A 24,512-nucleotide genomic window follows, 5' to 3' on the forward strand; every position below is an offset into this window, starting at 1 on the left:
CTAAAAACACCTAGCTCCTGTGGATTTACTAGATGGATGCTTGTTGGTGTCTGGTTGGTCAGGATGCTCGTAAGCCGCAAAGGAACCAAAAAATGGTGAAGAATAAAAATGCTATGACTTCTGTTTCTAGGTGAAGCTAAAGTTATTGTTTTGGTGAGTTCATTATATCAATTAGCTTTTCTCGTACATGGGATGTACATTTTAGTTTGGGTGGAGATGTCTTTTTCATTATAAACTTCCACTTATGCAGCATACATGTGAAAAGTATGTCAGGGAAATAAAACACGCAAAGTTAAGCATACGTATGCATAGTATGCTTAATATGCTAAGTATGTAGTTATCGCCATCTCTTATTAATTTAGCTTCCATTTTTTTCTGAATATAGAGTACTAAAGCAAAACAAAGAGCAAAAAGTCTGTATTTTTAAGTGTACTCTTTTTATATCAACTTGAAATCCTGTTAGTTTTTCCACTGCTGCACGCTTCCGTACCGATTTTTTGTAGTTCTACCAAGACGTTCACTTCTTTAGCAAGCTTTCTTTCCCGTGCTGCTATGTTGAATAACCTTCATGAAATGAACAGCTGATTTTACAATGCATGATAACTTCTAAACTGAAAAGTTGTCATATACATAATGAAAAAATTCATTTAAAAATTAATTTTATTTTTTATTTTAAAAAAGAAATTAAAATCATAGTGATTTTAAGTCCTACAAGTCGTTTTAATTTTGAAGCGCTGTTGCTGAAGGAGTTTCAACTTGATCTTTTTTTGAAAGTTACTGAGATCTAAAAATACTTCAATTTCTAGTGAGATTTTTAAATAAATATGATGGTGGAAGAAGCTTGAAACTAGTAAGCTTCTGTGATTTTATCAAGATGAAAAAAATACCCAAATCTTTAATAGACGTCAATATTTATTTTCTTTTACAGAAGAGCTTTTAGAGAATAGATTTGAAATTATGATGGCATATGATGAAGGCTGAACTTAACTAATGGTATCATGGATTTAAAGTATTTTTACTACTAAAGTTTAGCAAACAGCAAAATCAGTGAAGAGCTGGAAATTAAATTTAAGAACTTGAAACAAAATTTTACCAGTATGACAAATACTGCTTTGTACGAGTCTGTCCTGCAGGAGAAATAGAATATTTATTACGTTTTAGTTTATTCAGCTCATTCAGGTCAATGAGTAGTTTACTTGAAACTGAAAAACAATAGAGTTGAAAAAGCCAGAAAAGTTATTTTTCTTTTTCAGTGTCTGATGGGGGAGAAACAGTTGTGAGAAAGTGACAAGTCAGTTAATGGGGAAAAAAAGGTTTTTTGTTTGATGTGTTGTTTTAAATATAAAATATCCCATTGCAGAAAGGAGTTTTAAGTAATCTAAAATAATCTGAGTTTTAATTTACGTCTGTTTTTCATCCAAAATATATTTTAAACAAGTCACGTGTAAAACTCAAAGCATAAAGAGAATAAGATATGTCATTTTGCATTCTGTGAAATAAAAAGGTGGAAAGCCCAAGTGAACGCATGGTAAAACATCCGGTTGCTTTCCGAAGGGAGATAGAGCACAAAGGGCTAGATGCCCCTTTGAGCAGCAAAAAAGAAGCATCAACTGAACCAGTTTTCGCTTAAGAAAAATAATGGAAAAGTATAAATGTGAAAGAAGACCTAAAGATAAGTTACGCACTTAAAAGATGCAGTTATTTTATTTCAGAAAAGTGTGCCTGTCTTAGAGGAAAGCACCGGAAACGCTTAAGTTAATGTACTTGTTAGAGTGCAAGCATAATTAAAAATGTGGGGAAAAAATATTCTCTCTAGCTTGAGGAAAGCTTTCATCAAAAAGTCAGAAATTTTAAATGTGGAGTTCATCATATTCACAAGCAAATTTACCTTCTCAAACCAGAAAAAAAAAAAAAGAGGGTGAGTGACAAATTTGTCTTCCTACTTCTAAATCTTATTTATTTTAAAATTTCTTTCTGCAGATAGCTAGGAATTTTTTTTCTCCCTTTATTATCCTGTTGCATCTTAAGGCTCTTTGAAAAACAATCTATTCATTGAAATGCTCTGTTGTACACTTACTGCAACTGTTCCGATTGAAATGAATCGCTTCGCTGTAGAGAAGGATATATATTTTTTTTAAGGCCTAGGAAGGAACTCTGTAAGCTTCCTTTGTGTTTTCTCTTTGAAATGGTACGTCTCGTAGAGAAGCAAAGTTCGGTGGACGGGTACGCGAACGCGCGGCAGGTGGAAATACTCAAGTAACGAAGAAAGTGAGGGCTCAGAGAGTGATAAAAACTCTGACGATGAGGAGGAAGAGGAAGAAGAGGAGGAAGAAGAAGCTGCACCTGCTGATGACGACGAGCCGTGCAAGAAGTGTGGCCTTCCCAATCACCCTGAGCTGGTGAGCTTTTGGGGGAAGCCGCTGTTGGCTGCCGTGTCGGATTGAGTGGACTGGCGGTGGTCGTATCTGAAGGGACGTTGTCCTTTGGGGTGGCTGTAGAGAGTTAATCTTTACTAAGGAGGGAAGTAATTTCTTCTGTTTCGCACCTCTGAAATGTATTCTTTTATGAGGTGTAATGCAATTTAGCCCATTGAGAATTAATCTGGGTGAGGCTTTGAGGTTGTGCCTGCAATCTCACTGAATACAGAGGAGACAACGTTAAAAAAAAAAAAAAAACAGAACAAAAAAAAAGAAAACAACAAAACAAACAAACAAACAAAAAACAAACAAAAATAAACCAACCAAAAAACCAGCAGTGCAACCTACGCACTCCAGGGTCTTGTGGCATGGTCACAGCTACCTCATCGTCCGTCCTCGCTGGATGCTGCACATCACCCTGGGGTCTGGGCACAGCAAAATCCCTTACAGAAGGAGCACAACGAGCTTCCACGATTTCTTATGTTTATGGTTCTGGTTCATCGGCAGTAGATATCGTAATGAATTCCTCTGTTTATCTGGGAAACCGTAGCGTGCAATCCTGCTGTGAATGCACCAAATAAATACACTGTCAGATGTGCGACGGATCTCCTAGCATAGCTGAGACGAAGTTCGACCTTTAGGGTGTTAGAGATGAATATTCCAGTAGACACTCACGCAGCTTATGCCAGCTTTGTTCCTCAGTTCTAATGGCAAGGAGTGTCTCAGGCTTTAAGTGTGAACTGTAATAGATACCTAGTTCTGCACACCTCTGAGAGTCTGCGAGGCTTCGTCTCTGCTGTTCTGGACAGAAAATCATCCTGACTGGGGAAATGGCCAGGCTTCCTGCCTGTGGGCATGAGTGCACAGGGGAAACAGTTCACGCCACATCTTGTCCAGATGGAGTTTTCCACTTAGTCTGGGGTCTGGAAAGCATTTCCAGATTCCACACTATGCGCACACAATCTACGTAGTCCAGTAGCACTAAGTGCCTGAGAGAACACACAAGAGGAAATCTGGTAAAATGGAAAACTGCGATGCAATAAACTTCCTTGTAAAAATCACGCCTGGCCCCGGAAACATCTAATGATAAGTGCTATGGGATTGTTTTTTGTTTGTTTTGGCACAGTCCAAAGTATTTATAAAACACTTCTGTGTTGGCCGGTGAAATAAAGATGGATCTTGTTACGTGTTGTGAATGCCGAAAGATATTCATGATTTGTTTTGTTTCCGCAGATTTTGTTGTGTGATTCCTGTGACAGCGGGTACCACACCGCCTGCCTTCGCCCTCCTTTGATGATAATCCCTGACGGAGAGTGGTTCTGCCCACCTTGCCAGCATGTATGGTTCCTGTTTGACTTCTTTGTTCTCCCGTTCAGCTTTGGCGGTTGTGGAGATTTGTTGGGAGTTCAACAAGTTCTTTTATCTTTTTTTTCTACGAAAAAAATAGACTGTGATGGATTATAGGGATGTTGATCTTCCCTCTTGCCCCTGAGTAAAACCAAGGTCTGTGAGGTGGTTTTCCTTTCCATTTTTTTTTTCTGCTGGTGATGAATGACTGACATATAGATGGGAATCTCCAACCACACTGGTCTTCTCCCATCTTTGGTTAAATAGTATTGAAAATATAATATAAAAAAGAAACATCATGTTATCCTCCTGGAGGAGGAAGCAGTAGGCAGTGAGGGATGGCAGCAGAGCAAGATGCTGTTTCTGTAGTGCTGTTCCTTCTTCGGAAACATTTGCTCAGAAGCTGGTTAGGGAAAGCTGCGATGTCTCATGAGTCTCACAATACAGTTTGCCTCTGCTGGGAAAGCCAGCCTTGTCTTTGTCAAGTAATAGACAAATATGAACACTTTTTTTGAAGGTTAGAAGCTGCTTCTGCCAAAAAAAATTAATGCAAGTGTCCAATTTCATTTAATGTATTTTTAAAAATAGCAAGATTTGCAGGGGTGATGCTTGGAAGGATAAATCAGAGTGTGATGCTATTCTTGTTAATTAATGGGGAGCTATTTATGCACATTTTCAGAATAATCTGCCCGATCTCAAACCCCTTCCTTGCTTTCAGAAAAATTCTTTGCCAAAAGGGCTGTTGTCCTGCACGAACTTAGCCACGCTGGACGTGGTGTGGTATGGTTATATTGAGCATTGATTTTCAGCTGTCTTCTGAGGAGTATTTTTAAGTAGTGATGATCTTGAATATGCAAGAATGTTTTCTTACACAATTTGGGATTGCAGCTTGCAGTTAGAGCATCTCCTTGCTCTGCGGCTGCTCAGTAATTTTTATTATGAAGAATGACAGATTTGTAAAAGCGTGAAGATCATCCTTGGTACGATGAGGGCATTAACGGGGAATAAGGCACAATTTGTCCATAAAAAGTCGTTTTTACATATGGCTCCTTGAGTATCAAGTGACATTCTAAGGTATGGAACATTTGGTAAGGAAATGATCCTGAAGTGCATCTCTACTTTTTTACTGCCGTGGCCACGGACTCCTGTGTTCTCCAGAGGTTAAGATAAGGGACAAACAGCGCTGCGTGTGTGTGCACTCAGCTTTCTGCATGTAGATGATGTGTCTGTGAAATCCTCAAGTTTTCCTGAAGCAGCGTTGTAAATACCAACAAAAATGCGGTAGTAATTTAGAAATATGTTTATTCTAAACATCTTTAATTTGCTTTAGGCACAGAATAAATGTCAGTTACTGGGAGGATGCATCTCTGTAGCAGTTCATGGTTTTAGGAAGACAGTTTTTGTTGTAAAGCCTCGTTCATGGAAGAGAAGCCTCCAGTGTAGCCAGGTGCTGACCCTACTTCCAGACATTAATGTGACAAATACAGAAATAGCGAACGAAGTGTCTGAACTTCAGATGAAAATAGTTGGTTATGAAAGAAACTAATGTTGTGTTTCATTCCCTTAGAAATTACTCTGCGAGAAATTAGAAGAACAATTACAAGATCTGGACGTTGTCTTAAAAAAGAAGGAGCGTGCAGAACGCAGGTACTGCTGTTTGGATGCGTTCACAGCAAGCTGCTGTGCGGAGGGGGAGTAATAACTGAACAAGCATTAAAGTCACTGGGGTCTGGGGAGGAAAGTAGCGATGAGACTGGGAATTGGTAAGACCAGTTTTGACTTCCCACTGATTATTGGTGGTGCAGTGCTGGGAGAACTTGCAAGATGGGAGAAAAAGTCCAGTAATTGGAAGGGATAAGCAAATAATTTGTCTTAAACTTCGGTCAAGGTGCCTGAACACAAGTTTGGCTTTCCCGTACCAGTAGTTAAATGGTTTTGAGTGTGTGTGTTAATAATGCTGTCAGCCGAGTGCAGAGTTCCTGCTGTAAGCAAGGACTTGGTTACAAAGGTCATCAGATTAATGTGTGTTTTGAGTCTTGTTGCTTTAGATTCTGTTAAACTTGGCTGACCTTACAAGATGCAATTGCAGTAGTGCAGTAGATCAGCTAAATTACACCTTTGAATGAAATTTTGTGTGCACCCCTGCCTTTACCGAAGGCTAAATGCCAGCTGATTTACTGCATTTATGAACAACATCCTTAATATTTGGAATGTCCTACCTGCAGTTTTCAGACTCGAAAAATGAGGGACATGAAGCACCGTCTGCATCATTTATACCTTTTAGGACATATATTGAGTACTTTTGCAGAATTCAATAACATCTGTGTGCATTATTAAGCAAAACTTTGCATGAATTGTGTCTTAAAATGCAAATTTCACCAGAAGATGAGACCTTTTTAAAGAAAATAATTGAGCAGGCGTATATTTGTAGCAGGTGCTGTAACGCCGTGTGGGGTGTAGTCTTTCAAGACGCAGTGATTCCACGTCCATTTTCAGCTTCATTCAAATCTCCTGTTTGTTGTTGCTGTTCAGCAGCGACAGTGGTAGTGACAGAGCAGATACCAACTGTTCCTAACGTCACCGCTTCTGCTCACAGCAGAGTTACAACACGTTGTGGTAAAATTATCCACGGCTTGCCAATTCTAGTGAATTTGTAGGTTTGGGAATGAGTCCAAGAGGTTTTTTTTCTGAGTGAGCTCAGCCTCTGTCTGCGCAGGAGTGTGGAACACAGAGGAACTGTCTGCCGCTCTGCTTTATGGTGGGAAGACTCGTTGCTAGTGAGGTAAAAAGGGCAAAGAATTCTAATACTATAAGAAATTATAGTCCTTATTACAGCTTGCTGTAAAAGTTAAAGGAGGTTGATTGGTTTGGGCACAGAAATATTTCAATGCAGTGTTTCTGTAAAGTCACAGTACATACTGTCTGATGTTTTGGCAAAGAGATGGGGAGAGACTCTTCAGCAGGGCCTGTTGTGACAGGACGAGGGGTGATGGTTTCAAAATAGAGAGGCAGATTCAGATTAGACATTAGGAAAAATTTTCTTACACTGAGGGTGGTAGAACACTGTCCCAGGTTGCCCAGAGAGGTGGTGGATGTCCCATCCCTGGAAACATTCCAGGCCAGGTTGGCCGGGGCTCTGAGCAACCTGATCTGGTTGGAGATGTCCCTGCTCCTTGCAGGGGGGTTGGGCTGGATGGGCTTTGAAGGTCCCTTCCCACCCTAACCATTCCATAACTCTATGATTCTAAAACCAACTATCTTATCATGGGCACACACACTTAATAGATTCTTTGAACCGGTGTTATTGTGCTTATATGAAGTAGTGATACTGGCATGGTCTTTGTTATTCTCTAGCTTTCGGGAATCTGATGGAATTCATTCAGCGGCTCAGCTGTATTCTTACACATCCCAAAAGCGTTATGTCACAGAATTTTTTAAATGAAAATTTTAGATTTCACGTTGACTTACAAATACATAGATCAAAGCCATACCCATTTTTTTTTTGTTTACTGTTCACGAATTCAAGGTGCCTCCACAACAGCCTGGCTGAATTCCAGGTTTCTCACCTACACGCTGACTTCTGTAATCATGTCTTACCACCAGCTAGAGGGAGGCGACATTAGAGGTTTTACTGCTGCCCCTTTTACTTCATATTAGAGACTCTGACTTCTTGATAGAAAATCCCTCTAGGGACTACTTGTCTGCTTCTCCCAGGCCAAATCAGGTGGAGTACTTCCTTTCCTGCACACTTTCGTGACTTCCCCGTAGCAACTTTTGCAGCTGCTTACACGAGAGAGAATGTTTTCTGCGTTCATCTAGGAAGAGTTTATAACCAGTCAGTGCTTATCTGCACCGGCCATTGGAGATCTCTTGGTTCAGATGTTTCAACTGCTGGTTAAAGAGTCAAGCTTCTGTGTGCTACGCACTAAAAGGAATGCATTTCATACTTCATTTTGCATTTCATTTTAAGACCCTTACCTCAGCAGGCACAGCTTGTTTTCATTTTCTTCAGCAGCGTGTACGCAAGGCAGGGAGAAGAATCACTGATCATGTTTAAAAACAGCTGAATTTTTCTCATCTCTCTTGTCTCTCGATGTCTTGCTTTACAAGAAATCAGAAGCGGAGGAAACTATCAAAGGCATTTGCTGAATACAAAAATCTTTACATTTCTGTTTTCTTTCTCATTTTAGCAGTTGTATTCCTTGCCTTAAGATGCTATTGTAATGTATTTTCAAGAGCATAGTGACTTTGCACGGTGTATGACAAATTTTTTCCTCATCCAGCCAGTCTCATGGTGCTCAGATGGATGAAGAATTTTCCTGTCACTTTGGAGAACTGACGTTAGCAGACAAAACCAATTACTTTTATACACAGCCAGAAATTTCAATTTAGACATAATGATACTGAGTTGTCAAAGTTCCTGGTCTTTTTGGCTGTAAAACAACTGCAAATCCGTTTTTACTTTTTGTCAGTAAAGATGTTTAACTGGATCCTGAGAGTTGGAGATGTGCTGGCAGATGTCTAGTTCATACCTTGCCCCCCTGCCCCGGGATTGTTCTTCAGAGTGTATGGTCTAAAATACTGTTATTCAAAATAATCTAAAAGTCTGTGGAGATGTGGCTTGCCTTTAGAGTCCTTGCAGAGCTCAGCAAATGCCTCCAACTTTCTTTGATATATTCATCTGTTTAACTTATCCCTTGTTTCCCTAGAAAAAGGCTAGTAGGGCCCTGTGGTGGTGGCAGTTTTGTTACCCACCCTGTATATACAGTATATATTCTCTCCCCCATCTTCAGTCTAGTGTTCTCTAGACCAATCTGTGCTATTTTTTCAGCTTTTCTCAACTTGGCATGTCCGCTGCCCTCCAGTAACTCCTACTGGCTAGCTCGGAACTCTTCAGCTGGATCGCGGCTTTCTTGAAGTACGTGTGGTGCCCAGGGGGCACCAGGCACTCCAGTTAGGTGTGCACAGGTCTGGCTGCCGTGGCAGGCTGCCGTCAGTTCTCCTGGAAGCTGTTCTCCTCTTCGCACATCCATCTGTCATCGTAGTTGTTTCCGCAGGACCTTGACTCTTGATCTTTCTCCAGGCTGTTCTCCTCTGACAAAGAATTGCATTGTAGGCAGTTCCCTGCTGTTTCTAGAGCTGATTGTTCATGCCCAGGTCTAAAAATCTGGCACTTGTCCATTTTGGATTGCATCCCATCTTCGCGTAATTTTTCTAGTTCGGTGTGACTTTTGAATTCCCGTTTTATCTTTCACTGCCTCCCAGGTTGGTGGTAGTTACGATCAGCATAATCTTGATCACAACATTTTTGGGTTTTAGTTGTTTTTTAATTGCTTTTTAGATCCCAATTCAATTGTTTCTGTGGTGCCTGCGATCTTCAAGTACTGTTGTTTGTCAGAACTCTTTGGAAATCTCTCACATTATGCACGCAGGAAAATGAGATTTAGGATAATTCCAACTGTTTGTACTTGGAACATCCTCTTGGGATGTTTCTGCCTAGCGATAGTGAGAGCTTCAAACGGTGCTAATTACTGCATTATTTTACAGATATCTGCAGCCTCTCTCTAAGCTTATTTTCATTTTTTTCTTTCCTAAAGAAAAGAGCGGTTGGTGTATGTGGGTATCAGTATAGAGAACATCATTCCACCTCAGGTAAGTTACTGTGCCTCTGTATTTTTGTTTTATTTTCCAAACTTCACAGGGAAGAAGTTTCTCAGTGATGTGTTAGAAGTGCTAGTAGCAACTTGGAAAGAAAAATCAATCTGTATGCAGGTCAGAAACGATTCTAGACCCTTCATTTTAGACTGAGATTGAATTTAGCAGAGAAACCAAGGGAGCTTTATCGTGTTTATTAGAGCCAGCGCGTGCCACGCAGAGTGCCCCTGCCATTCTGTAGTTTATAAAGGTGGGATTCAGTTTATTCGCCTCTGGTGTCTGCTGTATCGTTATCTAGGTCTGAGCTAATTGTTACAGCTTTCCTTTGGAACTAAGGGAAACAAATGTTTCTGGTTTATGATTCAGAGGGAATAAGCAGGATCTGTTAGAAGCATAACATTTGCCTCCAGCAAATGGATATTGACATCACATGTGGTTAAAAACGATAAACATTTATTAACAGATGCTTTTATATGGTTTCCCTTTACAAAAGAGGAAATGTGTTTTTATTCATGTGAGAACAGCCTCTTCTCACTTGTTAAATACATTTTAAAGCGATTCTCTTGAAGTCTTAGCCAAATGCCTTTGTCTGAAATTATATAATCTGTTCCTTGCATGAGAGTTTAAAATGAAACTTGTGTTTGTTTTAAACGTAAACTTTCCACTCTGACTGTAAGAAAGCCAGCTTTCTCCCCCTGTCTCTGGATAACAAAAAAAAGTTATAACAGCTTTTACAAAGTTGCAAAAGAGTCTCTGGCTGGGAGCATATGTTTGAAAAATTCAATTTTTTTTCAAATTATAACTTGGAAACAGTATCATAAAATTAACCTGTGTGGAGCTTTGTTGAAACTGCACCATGTAAAGGTGTCCCTGTGCTCAGCACGCTACCAACAATTTATTCAGCTGCTGCGTTTTCTCATCCTGGAAGTATCACCTGGGGCATGAACTCAAGTATTGCTGTACAATCGCAATGGTCCAGTAGCTTGAACCCTTAAACTCTGTGTTTGTGAAATTCTGCAACCAGTAAGGGCAATATGTGCAAGTGTTCACGTGAACTCCGCTGCCACAAGTCACATTAGAAGCCAAAATGTGTTGTGCTGGGCGGATGAGCTTTCCAGATCGTATAAATATCTGTATCAGGTGAGTTCAGTCATAATGAGTGCGGAGGGAGGGGGCGATAAAGCTTTTTGATCCTTCTGTCTTATGTGAACAGGAGCCAGAAATACCTGAAGGTCAGGAAGAAAAGAAGAAAGATTCCAAAAAGCCAAAATCAAAGCTGCTTGAAAGGAGGTCCACTAGAACCCGAAAGTGCATAAGCTACAGGTCAGCAGCTTGTTTAAATAGCTTGTAAAACACAGAAGAGTCATACTGTCGTTTTCTTTCTCGAGCAACTCACCGCTTCTCATGCATGCCTTCACATTTAAGAGATGCCCAACTAAAGCGTCTTTGTTCTTTCCTCTAAATACTGGTTACGCTTGATGGTCTTAAAAGCGTATGAGGTGGTATAGTGAAAGGATGATGCATTAAAAAAAAAAAATAAAATGTATATGGTGCTTTGTTCAGGAATACTGGAGAAGGTTTTGGTGTTACTGCAGTTTCTGGAGTAAGTTAAAGCAGGTGAATCATCCCTCTCCTTGCAACAGCAAGGGAGATCGATGCTTATGCCTAAAGGCCTCAAATTCCTCTCTCCCCCCCCGACCCCTTACGGCTTCGTTATGTGAAAGTGGCAGGAAACTTAAAATGCGATCAAAAAATGTAACTCTTTAGAAAAATGGTTATAAAAATGCAATTAGTAAATTAAAATTCCAAAATATTTAAACTCTGTGCGTTCTGAAAGTAGAACTGGCCACTTAACATGATCTTAATATGATCTTTTGCGCTCAGTGTGTTACCAAGGTGTTGTATAAACTAATGTCTCAACAATACTTGGAGATGCTCTGTATCCTCTTCAGTCCACCAGGCACGCAGGCTGCCTTTTGGGATTAGAGAAGAATGTGATTGCCCCGGGGCTTGTGTTTTTTTGACCCAGCTGCATCAGGAATATTAAAAAAAAAAAACAACAAAAACAAACCCAAACCAAAACCTTTCCTGTACTTGCTCTATGTAGACCTTTCTCATAAAAAATGAGAACATGACAACTTTCAAAACCTTCCAACAAGAACCATGATGAAACTGCTAGGCAGTCTGGTTTTGCTGTTGAGGAGAAGCATGGCATTCGTATATGCCAGTCTTTCCAGTCTGTTCAGAAAAGTCACTTAGACCTTGATTAGCTCTTACAGACTCCATCATACGCGTAACTTTGAGCTGGTGAAAATACCACACGTGTCAGCGTGTCACTTCAAATGTATACGTCCGCAGCAAAGTCCTGATAGCGTCACGGAGAACTGCGTGGGCTTTCCTTCAGCGGGGGAAAATAAATGCTAAACGTCTTGTTCTGCTTACAGACAAATCTCTACTGTGTGGCGTTCTGGTTCTCTAAAGATTTGTAATCCCTTTGTATCACCTGAGTCATCTGTCGAGTCCTCTCGTGAGGAGGTTAGCAGGAATCTGCATCACGAATAAAGCAGCAGAAAAATAAATTCTGTTCCATTACACCTCACAGACGAGCAGCTGCCAGCTCATGTTTGAGCTCAGGTTATTTGTTAGCGGTGATTTGAAAATGTTAAGTGATTTCTCACATATTCCTCACGTGATGTTTGAGAAATGTGGAATTCATTGATGGAATAATTTGAGTTACTCCCTTGCTGTGGAAAGCCGCCTTGAATGTGACATGCAGTTGTTCTTAAACCAGAAATTCATCCCCTTATTTTTGAAGGAGAAAGTTGTTTGTTTTTTGTTTTTTTTTTTTTTTTATGCTTACTATTGGAATACAGAGTAATATTAGATCTATTATTTTCTTGTTCTGCTGGAAGTTACTGTGGAGTACCGAGATAAATATAACTGTAATCTTTCTTTCGTGACTGAGAAACTGAATCTTTCCTGAAAGTACTATCCAAGAGCTAGTTGTTTCTGTCTAAAAAACACCAAAAAGTTAATTTTTTTTTTTTTAAATGAGAAGAAAAACTTGCATCTAAATAAAATGTCCTTCCTATATAATTAATAAAATTTGTACTTTTGCATGTTACATCTCAAGGCATCTGTTTGGTGGTGCAGGTAGCAATCTTTTTTTTTTTTTTTTTTTTAATGGGATTTGAATTCATCGCTGGAGAACCAAGCAGAAGTCACTGGTGTAAAAGGCCAGGCTCCTTTTTCCTGCATTTGCTGTTCCCTTGAAATAAGTTACTTGATGTGCAGAGATTTATGCAGTTTTGTAAAAGCTGCTGCAGGACAAACGTACTCAAATATTTTCCTTGTGTTTGTCCAATTTAGCTAGGTAATATTACTTTATAGCTTATTTGTATAAAATTACAAAGAACTGTGTGCAGTACCTTTTACCCGCTCAGCTTAGATGTTGCAGATCCATAATTACCGTGAGCTGTAAGAGGAGGAAGAAGCATCTCAGCTTTATCTGAAAGAAGTTTTCAAGGGAAATTTAGGCAGGATGAATAATTTTACTTTAACAGGTGCTTTTCAGAAAGGCTGTTTTGCTGATCGGTAGCGCATATGTCATCTACTGAAATCTAATAAAAGGTGTGGAAAAAATGACTGACAGTTTGTGTGAAAGACGATACTGATACCTTCTTAAAGAACTTCCAAATTATCTATTGTTAAATTCAGTGGTATGTCATGTAAAATGAAAGTGGTTTTCTGTTCATATAAATCAATAGTAACAACAAGGCAATGGTAAATAATCTGCTAGCAAGCAGAAATAAAGAACACACCTCTTAAAAAAAATGGCTATTTTATCGTGAATCTGACCCATTCTCTTTGGTATTTTATTATGTATCCAGCCCGTTGTCTGTGCAGTGTGATTTCTTAGAGCAGTTTTAAATTTTGGGGGATGTTTTCATAACGTAATTTAATGAGAACTCGCTTCAAAGAGGTAAACTAAAGCTGTTCCTTTTAGGTTTGACGAATTTGATGAGGCAATTGATGAGGCAATTGAGGATGATATCAAGGAGGCTGACGGAGGAGGTGTGTATCTGATGCTGTTTACTTTTCGTTGCAGTGGTGATAAGATTGAGATCAAATTTATTTTGATACGAGAAGCAACAAATATAATCCTCCCTCTTAAACGCCACAGTTGAGTTTTTACTGTTGTATTTTTGGAATCAAACTAAACTTCCCTCGGGAATGGCCATCCCAGGCTGCCAAAAGATGCCAAAAAGTATTTGGTCTTGATAGTTACAATCAGCTTGTACGTGTTTTGATGTATGAATGCAATGAATTAGGCATCACAAGAAAATGCTTAGAAGTTAATTTGTTAAGTTTTGGATTTGAGATTGGAACGGCAGCCAGCCCTGTTGACATCCCGTGTGTCTCAGGAACAAGACTCCAGACGGAGTCCTGCAGGACAGAATATGTTCTGCTTTACAGAACATAAACTGAATCTAGAGGTACGGAAGAAAGATACATATAAAGTTAAACCAAAAATAAACTTGCTCTTTTTCTAGTCAGGGATGTCCCTGCTCCTTGCAGGGGGGTTGGACTAAATGACCTTTGAAGGTCCCTTCCAACTCTAACCATTCTATGATTCTTCCCCCCCCCTTCTATCGCTGAATCCAGGCATTGGCAGAGGCAAAGACATGTCTAACATCACGGGTCACCGTGGAAAAGACATTTCTACAATCCTAGAGGAAGAAAGGAAAGAAAACAAGCGACCGCAAAGGGCTGCTGCAGCACGACGCAAGAAACGACGGCGACTAAATGACTTGGACAGCGACAGTAATCTGGATGAAGAAGAGAGTGAGGATGAATTCAAGATCAGTGATGGGTAGGTATGCAATTTAACTTCCACCGTAAGTCACGGACCGCTACAGGCTTCTGTGACTCTGCAGTGCCCCCGAAACGATTGTTAGGAGCACGTGCCCAGTGCTGGAACCGCGCTGCACAGTGCCACCAAAAGTCCTCCTGGCCTAGGGGAACGTCGCTGTACTGGAGAAACCCTACTCTGGATCGATGCGCTGAAATCATCCAATCTGTATTTTAAGCAAAACATGTCCTGGAAATGTTGCTGGTATGTTTGAGGCCAGATGTGGGGTTCCGTACATGGGTATCTGAGTGAAGGAGGCAGATGGGCTTGGTTCTCTGACTGATGTGGCTGTCTAGCAGAAATCCTGAAAAAAGATGTAGCTAAAATGAGGCTGGCTGTTTCCTTTTGAAAATATCTCCCATTTTGTGGGATTTTTATTGGGCCTAATTGTAATTTTAGAAATTGGAAGAGTAAAATGGTCCCATTTAGAGCATGCAGAAATTGACATGCACATTCTGAAGTCAATTCCTGGTTTCTGTTCTCTAGGAGACAGAGTTTGAAAACAGATGAAGAAGTGGTTTATACTGTAGAAAACAAATACATGTCATGTGAAACTTTAAAGGCTAAATGAGTATTGCTCTGGCCAACTGAAACTCTTTCCATGGAATGTCTCACCATTCAGTCTTTGTGTAGAAAGGCCTGTTGTGACAGGATGAGGGGTACTGGTTTTAAAATAGAGGGAGGTAGATTTAATTGGATATTAGGAAAAAATTTTTTACACTGAGGGTGGTGGAACGCTGGCCCAGGTTGCCCAGAGAGGTGGTGGAGGCCCCATCCCTGGAAATATTCCAGGCCAGGTTGGCCGGGGCTCTGAACAACCTGATCTGGTTGGAGATGTCCCTGCTCCTTGCAGGGGGTTGGACTGGATGGGCTTTGAAGGTCCCTTCCAACCCAAACCATTCTGTGATTCTATGAATTCCTAATGTTAAAAAAATTAATAATTTTAGACATCCTGTATGCATCAGTGAAGAAACATAATGTAGCATGAGGTCTAGACTCTACCAACATTTAAAGCTTCACAGTAGTCACTGTAGTGACTTCACTCAGTAGTCACTGAGTCAATTTACTGAGTGTATGGATAATCTGTACAATACAGATGCAAATTTTGAGCTTTGTTTTTCATTTTTTCACCTGTGACCATGCTGAGGGCATTTCAGTGGCACCCTGAATACCTGAACTAAACGTGCTGGAAACTTCCAATCAATGAGCGTAGCTTGTGGAAATGGCACAGAATTAATAGTGCATTGATCTGGTGAAGTGTGCTCGTGCGTTTTCAACTGCTGGAATTCACATTCAGCTGGTGGCCAAATGGAAGTGACTGTGTACCTTCAGTGCTCAACGGTTTTTAAAGCAGCATTGGTTACTTTTGAAATAATGGGAGTGTTACAAGTTTGAGAGATGCATGTTTTGCCTGAGAGCAACAGTTTTGTGTTAAGACATGATATTCTAACTCTCAAATTGTGTAGGACAGTGCTTGGTTCGTGAAGGGGAGGTTATCTCTGCAGAATCATCCTCTGTGAATGTCTGATGTGTTTATGTTCACTTGCTGTTCTAATCTGCTGTGTAATGCACTGTAAAGCTATATCCACTATATATTATAGAGGTCTTCCAGTGCCTAAAGGGGGCTACAGGAAAGATGGGGAGAGACTCTTCAGCAGGACTTGTTGTGACAGGACGAGGGGTGATGGTTTCAAAATAGAGGGAGGCAGATTCAGATTAGACATTAGGAAAAATTTTCTTACACTGAGGGTGGTAGAACACTGACGCAGGTTGCCTAGAGAGGCGGTGGATGCCCCATCCCTGGAAACATTCCAGGCCAGGTTGGCCGGGGCTCTGAGCAACCTGATCTGGTTGGAGATGTCCCTGCTCCTGGCAGGGGGTTTGGGCTGGATGGGCTTTGAAGGTCCCTTCCAACCCAAACCATTCTGTGATTCTATGATCCCAAGTATACAAGTAAAACCTGGTGTCAGTGATGGCATTCTGCTCTCTCGCGATCTTTGCTCCACATTATTACTGTAAAACTTGTGCATTTTTTTAATGTAAGACAATACTCATTTTGCATATACCGCTTGTAAAATACAAATATTGTTTCGATCCTTGGTTTCTGATACCTATCTCTGTTTTCTGTGGTCTCTCTTTGAACAGATCTCAGGACGAGTTTGTTATATCCGAGGAAAATCTGGATGAAAGTGAAGACGACCCACCATCAAACGAAGACAGCGACTCAGAGTTCTGTGCCCGCATATCCAGGCGACACCTCTCCAGGCCGATGAGGCAAAGCAGGCGGTTACGAAGGAAAACAGTCAAGAAAAAATATTCTGAAGATGACGAAGATGAAGACTCTGAGGATAACTCAAGCAGAGAATCTGGTGAGCATAAGAAGTCTTAGATATATTAAATACTTTGTACCGGAGAGAGGAAGAGTGGAAGTCTCAGTTTCCTGTGACACCGATAACTTGTTTGCTTGCTTTGGTCAAGTCAGATGTAATTTTTGCTGTAAAGGAGTTTGCTGCTATTTCTGCTGTGAATGTTCTGCAGGAAGCTGGTGCTGAGTACGAGGTTCCTGGCATTTTAAGTAACGATGTATTTAAATGAATGCTTGTGCTGAGGTTCAAAAGGCCGCCTTTGTCGATAGTTTTAGCTACCCTTTACCTTCGTCTTTGGGACGTGATTGCAGGGAAGAGAAAGGGTGGAGGCAAAAATGCCCTTCTTTATAGCTGCTTGAAAACCTTCTGAATACCTCTGAAAAAACTTCTGAAAGAAGCATTTTCCCTCACTTCGCATGGAAGAAAATTCCTTCAGTTGTACGGCATTCTGTGTTCTCTAGCAAGCTTGAAAGGAAATGGTAACACCTTGAATCTCTCTCCTACGATTATCCTTTCTGATCTTTCGTAACTGAAGACTCTTGCATCACAGGAGAACCTAACAATTCATTTATTCTATCTGTCCTTCAGCCAGTTTGTTTTCTCTTTGCGCAGTTTGAAGTGTGAGAATAGCACCTGTGCAATACTTAAACCTTTTCCTGATTAGCATCTCTCTCTGAAGACTGTCCTTGTTTCCGCTTCATTTGAGACCCGGTCCTAGAAAGTGCCAGATGTGTAAGCACTTATTTTTATTGTGAATTTAAGGTACTGAGTATAAAGAGATTGCTCATATATGTGCTATAATGCACAGGAGCAACTATTTGTTTCCTGATGGACACACATTTCTGATAAAGTAATCCAATTCCAGTATCATTCCATAAATATTCAAGAGCATAGTCTTAACTGTGCGTTCCTCTTTCACCCGTTACCATCCCTCAGGATCCTGCTTTACGCCTGTTTTGAGCTAAGGAAATAGTGTCCTGCGAGTGGCTTTGTTTTCAGTCTCCAGAGAAGGAGTTTCTTTCTGAAGGTGGCTGTTCTTGCTGACTTGCTGTGATTCTTTCCCTGATATTTTAGGAAGTAAAGAGGATGCCGCTTTGATCTGTGACCCATGTCAGTCATTAACTTAGGAACAGTGCGTGACATGTATAGAAATGTATCCTGGGGTAATTGTTCTGGCACAGCTGAGTGAAAAAGCAGCTGAAGTTGATTGAAGGCTATTTTCAGCTGCTGTAAATACATTTAATTCTTAAAGACACCAGCTGCAGTAGGCTGGTGCAGGAAGAACTGTGAATGATGGTAAGTTTCTTCTATACAGTTTCTGTTTTAAGCAGACTTACAATGAAGTGAAACTGAATTTTTGTTGTTAATTTAAATTCTGTAACTCGACTCTTACCTGGAGTTTCATCTTGTCAGTGGTTTTTCATCTACCTGTTCTAAAAAGTGTCTGAGTAGAGCACAATTTATTTAAACTTTAAAACCAGAAAGGACTTTCCGGTGTCAGTGGTAATGTGCATCATCAACTCCAATTCATAAGGTTGTTTCAGCTGTGAGGAACTGTAGAGGAGGCATCTTCGGCAACAGCAGAGATGAGGGAACAAAAACACAAGAAAGAAACTTCTGGAGGCGTTTGAGGGAAACAGAAAAAGGGTTTGTGAGAAGATTTTAAAATCAAGCAATTCTACGCTGGCGATGAATGGAGGAACTGATGGATGAGCCTGGAACAGGTCAGGGTAATGAGGCACGATGGTTGAGACTCTCCAGTGCTGAAAGAGCGCGTGGTTTTATTGGTGCTGGTCTAAACCTTTATCTAAATTGTGCGGTTTTGCTTTAATGGAATAATGCACGTCACTGTTTTCTTCTGAACAGAGAGCGGTGATTACACAGATTACAGTGATGACGATTACCTGGAAACTAGGAGGAGAAGATCAAGACGGAATCAGAAGAGACAAGTTAATTATAAGGAAGATTCAGAAAGTGATGGCTCACAGAAGAGTGTCCGATACGGGAAGGAGTTAAGAAGAGTTCATAAACGCAGGCTCTCCACTTCTGATAGTGAAGGTAAAATAACCAGTCCACCGATGGCGGGAGCTGGTATATGTCAGCATTAGCGTGAAGATAAAACTGTCTATAATTCACAGATTTTGGAAAATCTTCTTTCTCTTCTTCCTTGATGTTTCTCAGAAACTGTTTCCTTCTGAAACAGTCCACTGGTGCTTGATGGTGCACTGTTGCAGCCACTTCTCAAAGTAAGGGCAGTCACGCCGTGGGCGTCTGGTGTGCGTCTTGATGTAAAATCAGCTTTTACAAAAGCCAACCCCTGGCTTTGGGTGCTCTGCATTCCGGGCGCCCAGCTTATGAGACCTTAGGTCCAACTCTTAGACGCTGAGCAGTGCGGGTTGCGATGGGTGCCAGGCTTCCTCAGAAAATCGGCCGCGTTTGACAGGCCTCTGATTTGTAGGTAAGTTTTGGAAGTGCTAGCCTAAGTTTAGAGTGTTAGAGGATCCTCTTAGATGAAGGGAAATAAATATTTAATGCAACCATATAGTATCTCAAAAACTTGATGTTATACTTCAGTGCAGTCTGTTCTCAGGAGTACAGCGTAAAGGCTCTCTGCTAAGACTCTGCTATATGGTGGCTGAGTTTTTTTTGCTGCCTGCAGTTGTGACTTTAAGCAGGGCCTGACTGGTGTCTTTCCTCCATGAAATCCCCTTTGCTCAGGTATTTTTGGTACTGGCTTTTTGCCTGTTAAAATCAGCACCATTTAGTCCCACTGCAGTACTCTCCCACTGTTCCCACGATGCGTTATAAAACACGTAACAGCGTTACTGGAAGTGTAATTATGTTGAAAATACAGGAGCTCTGACAGAGCCTCTGGCAGCTCGAACCTACGTTTAACACCACCCTTTAAACCAACAAGTCACGTGCGTTTCTAATGGAAGCTGCAAGGAGACATCACGTGCTGTTTGGCGTTTAATTTCTCAGTCTCCATCTTTTCTCACCTAAGCCATCAAGGGTCAGTGTAAAGCTGTCAGTGTGTGGGCAATATTCCAGTTTGCCAAAAATAAATAAATAATCTTCCCCTGTTCTCTCGAGGTGGGGGGAGTGAGAGAAAGACTGCGTAGTCTGGTCCCGGTCGGGGCTGAACTACGACAGGGAACCTGGGAAAGGAGGTAGAAATGTGAATTTTTGAGTACGAAAGACAAAAAAAATAAAAAGTGTAATTGTTTTGGCTGCACTCAGATTTGCTAATGGCTTTAAGTCTGCTGCTTATTCCAGAGAGCTACACATCTAAGAACTCTGAAGATGACGAATCCACCAAGGATTCCAAGCGATTGATTCGAAAACGTCGACGAAGTACAGATGACTACTCTGAGGAGGAAGGAGAGGATGAGGAAGACGAAGGGAGGCCTGTCCGCAAACGGCTCAACCGAATTGAAACAGACGAGGAAGACAACTGCGAAAATGCTAACGACGATGCAGAAAACCCCGCTCCTGCAAATAAGCTGCCAGCACCCCAAGCTCCTCAAGACAACACCAAGAAGCACTGCTACCGGATAGAAAGCGACGACGAAGATGACTTTGATAACGTAGGGAAAGTAGAGAGCCCTTTGGACTACAGCCTGGTGGATTTGCCTTCCACCAACGGACAGAGCCCAGGTAAAACCATTGAGAACTTGATTGGCAAGCCAGGGGAGAAGAACCAGGCTCCCAAGGACAGCGCGGCCAGTGCCAGCCTGGCGCCCAACGGGACGGGGAGCGGGCAGGAAGCAGTAGGGCCGGAGGAAGATGAAGACGAACTTTTGAGAGTGACTGACCTTGTTGATTACGTCTGTAACAGTGAACAGTTATAAGACTTCCATTTTTGTGCTAATTTATTCCACGGTAGCTCATACCAGCGGGCCAGTTATTAAAAGCTGTTTTATTTTTCCTAGAAAATTCTCCACTACAGTATCACTTTTTAGAAGCAAGAATTTCACCAGTCCTGCAGTCTTTCTGTGAAGTGACCAGTTTTGAACTTTGAAGATTAATTGCTGTAAATTCCCTCTCTTATCCCCCCTTCTCCTTCCAAGTCCATGGTCCTGGGTAATTTCACTCACAAAAACCTTATAACAACAAGAGATTTGTATATTTTTGACTTTATATTTCCTGAGTGCATACAAATTTGTGGAAATGGGTGGCCTAAGAAAGCATTCCAAATCGGTCAGGGCCCAAACCGGAACTGGGGTGGGTTTGGCTCAAGGGGTGGGCGGGGCGGGGGGGGATGCCAGAAGCACTTGTGCTTTAGCTTTTTCATATGAGATATATATTATATTTAAATGTTCACAACTTAGATTACAACTTAACAGACAGTTTAAAAAAAAAAAAAAAAGAATTAATGTCTGTACTGTCGCATTTTGTGGGTTGTAGGTTAACATACCATAGCTCATTTTAGTAATCACCTTCACGGGCGCAGTTTGATTTTAATACTGGAGGCAAACAGAATTATTAGAGGCCGAGAAGGTACCGTACGCAAGAACTCTACTATCCATTATGACTTGCAGACTTTCCTAATAAACATCCTTTAAAGTGTTTGTACAGTAAAGTGTACTGTAATGACGTTTTTGACAGTGGAAACACGCTAGCCGTGAATTTCTAAAGCTCTCTCGTAGTTCGGCAGACGGCCCTCGACGCACGGTGTCTGGCGGGAGGACGTAGCCACGGGACGTTAGCGTGTAAGTCGGATGGCGTCTTGACGTGCTGCAAACCTGTACAGACAAAAGAACCCTGCCGTAGCTGCCCGGCCGCTCGAGGTTCACCATCTGTTGGGAGCAGCGTGCGTGCAAACGGCATTGACCACAGAATGACGGTGCGTCAGAGGATTGAGGGATTCTCGAATAAACCGCGACTGGTCCATTCATGTCCTTAATATCTACTTCAAATTGAAGTAAACAAATGGAACAGTTTTCCTTTTGGAGCTTTTCTGTTTGGGGTTTGTGTGTGTTTTTTGTTTTGATTTTACTTACCTGCCTGGATGTATTAGCAGGTTTTGAATGTAGTGTTGGCCTTTGGCCGTTAGAATTTTCTTAAAATACAGTTTAATAATTGTCATGTGACCAACTGATTTCAAGGTGGCAGTATTTCTGAGAGGAAACGCTTGACTCCAAGACATCTCATCAAGTTTTGAGTGGGCATAAAGTGATTTGTGCTTTTATTCAACAACAACAAAAGAAAAAAAACCCAACATGGGGCACATGAGAATGAGCAGAGCTGAAATGTTGTGGGTAGCATTCAGTTTTCTCTTTACTCTGAATTAAGATGCAGGCTGTACCGTTTGTACGCGTTGTAGTGCATAGCTCAGACGGATCTGCCCAGTGTTGAAATCCTGACAGGTCACATCTCTTAATCCTTTTGCTCTGCGATTTGGATTTTTGACTGGTGTTTACGTCCATTGCCGGCAATGGATGCACCAAAACTGCTGCTGCCACTGAGGAGTGAGTTCTCCCGTCCTGCCCCACCTGATTCCCTTCCATTATGTTGCACTTCCTAGTCAGTCATTGAGCACTTCTGTTTTCTCATAATAAAAATGGCATTAGGCCTTTACTAAATACCTCTCTAGATCCCCAAATCCCTGCCTTCTGGCCTTGAAAGTCTTGGTTTTGTTTCCCCACGAGTTCTGTCAGAACACCTCCACGACTCGTACTCGGTTGGGTCCTAGCGGCGCACGTATCCCGCTGTAAAACTAGAATCATCGGAGCTGCAGAAAGACAGAACTGCCCTGACTCCTGTGCTCGGCAAGCTTGTGATTTAAAAAATGGAGAAATCGCTCTCTTTCTAAATTAGAGCTTAATTCCATTAAAGATTAAATATTTTTCCACCTTACTGATGTTAAGTTTTCATAAGCAGACGTTAAAACAGGGTAGTGGAAAGGCAGAGAGGTTTAGAATGAGTTCTCAAAGAGCACGTGTAGCGTTTTAAGCTGCTGTTGTGTTTTCCTTTGCCTGGGCAACGCGTAAATGCAGTGCTTCTACGTTTCTAAGATACTTGTGTTTTAAAACAAGAACACACGGCTTCCACTTTCCAGTGTTACTGACTGCCGAGCATTTTTAATATTTGCAGTGCAAACTGATTCACGTGCAGCAATGCCGTGCAACCCATGGTTTCTCATTTGTTTTGGCGCTGCCGTAAGCTTTTGCTGCCTGATGGAGCCTTTTAGGATCTGATCGGTGCTGCAGCAAACATTCTTCCTTGTAGACACAACGAAAATGTTAAATATTTAGTGGGCAAGGAATTGTGAATGTAGGAAGTTACAATACTGAATATGCCAACCAGGAAAAAACTGAGTTCTGAGTTAGGGAGTGATGTAAAAGTGGGAAGCAGAACGGGAGCATTGAAGCTTACATCAGGAGCGTTGTGTTTTAAAAATGCGCAATTACAAGTTGTTCCCAAGTTTTAGTTTCTGTAGGTCACTTTTTAAAAGCAGCTTTTCTGTTGTCTTTGGTACCCGAGACAGCTTCATCCCCTAGGATCCAGAGTTCCCCCTTGGACTAGCGGGTGCAAGTAAAAACTGCAAAAAAACTCCCTAGGGAGTCTTAAATTTTCCCACCCGTTATTTCTGTCATTTCTAAGGCTTCCTGCTTGCCGGAAAATGTACGGTCTAGCTGGAAAGATGCCGTTTTGTGACACGAGGCCAGCTGCCTGTGCCGCACAGGGTTCCTGCTGTTACAGTGTGTGTTTGTGATTCCGGAGTGGAAATGTCCTCCTGGTGTCGTTAAGTGCTCCTCGTCGTGAGATCAGGAGTTCAATGTCTTTGCATACTGATCTTCAGGTGTGGCTTTGGGCTAACAGAAAGCTCAAACTGTGCAAGAGGCAGAGTGAAAGAAAGCTGGCCAGGGTTTTTTGTTGGTTTTTTTTTATTATTTTTTTAACAAAAATGGATTTAAAAGTACAAGAAGCAGCAGCTATTGGCTGAACATACAAAACATTTATTCGACAAACTCTTGTTTATTCCACACAGGTTGTCACTAAAAGCTTTTTCTTTTTTTTTTTGACTGCAAACTCTTCAGAGTAGAACTGATTGGGAAGAAAGTGAATTGATTTGTGTGTGCAGTTCAAGTGGCATTGGTGAGGGGAAGGACCTGTAAATGGAGTGGAGGAGTGGACTTTTTGTGTCACCGAGATAAAGGCTGGCTCCTGTGACTATCAGCGATGCAGTAGGTCTGCTCTATAATTAATTAGTGTGGTGTTAATCTAGCCAGAAGGGTGGGAGAATTAAGAACTCTGTTTCACCACTTCTAGTTACTGAATCTGCTAAACCTGAGCATATTTTTGATTTTAAAATGGAAAATGACATCACCAAACTACCAAAAAAACCCTTACTGTTGAAATCTTGTAGGAGGATCAGTGCTGAACAATAAACTCTTTCATAGTTTGACTTTGGATTTAGAATCACAGAATGGTTTGGGTTGGGAGGGACCTTTCAAGCCCACCCAGTCCAACCCCCCTGCCAGGAGCAGGGACATCTCCAACCACATCAGGTTGCTCAGAGCCTCATCCAACCTGGCCTGGAATGTTTCCAGGGATGGGGCATCCACCGCCTCTCTGGGCAACCTGGGCCAGTGCCCCACCACCCTCAGTGTAAAAAAAACTTTTTCCTGATGTCCAGTCTGAGTCTACCACCTCCTGTTTTAAAACCATCACCCCTCATCCTGTCACAACAGGCGCTGCTGAAGAGTCTCTCCCCATCTTTCCTCTAAGCACGCTGAATCACACTAGAGTTATTGCATCTTCCTGATATTCTTTTAAATGAAAAGATTGCTCTAACAGCACTTGAGAGAA

The 24,512-nt window shown here is 41.4% G+C and overlaps 1 protein-coding gene across 1 annotated transcript in view; it reads left to right on the forward strand.

Annotated features, from left to right (window-relative positions):
- RSF1 (remodeling and spacing factor 1) overlaps positions 1-24,108 on the forward strand; it is a 61,355-nt gene extending 37,247 nt beyond the window's left edge. The window contains exons 7-16 of the mRNA XM_086739720.1: positions 2,202-2,399; positions 3,651-3,755; positions 5,332-5,411; positions 9,362-9,416; positions 10,633-10,742; positions 13,426-13,493; positions 14,085-14,292; positions 16,477-16,700; positions 18,564-18,755; positions 19,974-24,108. Coding sequence (XP_086595846.1) covers positions 2,202-2,399; positions 3,651-3,755; positions 5,332-5,411; positions 9,362-9,416; positions 10,633-10,742; positions 13,426-13,493; positions 14,085-14,292; positions 16,477-16,700; positions 18,564-18,755; positions 19,974-20,548 — 1,815 coding nt within the window. The 3' untranslated portion in view covers positions 20,549-24,108. The remainder of the gene's footprint in view (positions 1-2,201; positions 2,400-3,650; positions 3,756-5,331; positions 5,412-9,361; positions 9,417-10,632; positions 10,743-13,425; positions 13,494-14,084; positions 14,293-16,476; positions 16,701-18,563; positions 18,756-19,973) is intronic.
- The last annotated feature ends 404 nt before the right edge of the window (positions 24,109-24,512 follow it).

Source organism: Chlamydotis macqueenii, chromosome 1 (genome assembly GCF_036417535.1).
Source record: "Chlamydotis macqueenii isolate bChlMac1 chromosome 1, bChlMac1.mat, whole genome shotgun sequence".
Classification (NCBI taxonomy): Eukaryota; Metazoa; Chordata; class Aves; order Otidiformes; family Otididae; genus Chlamydotis; species Chlamydotis macqueenii.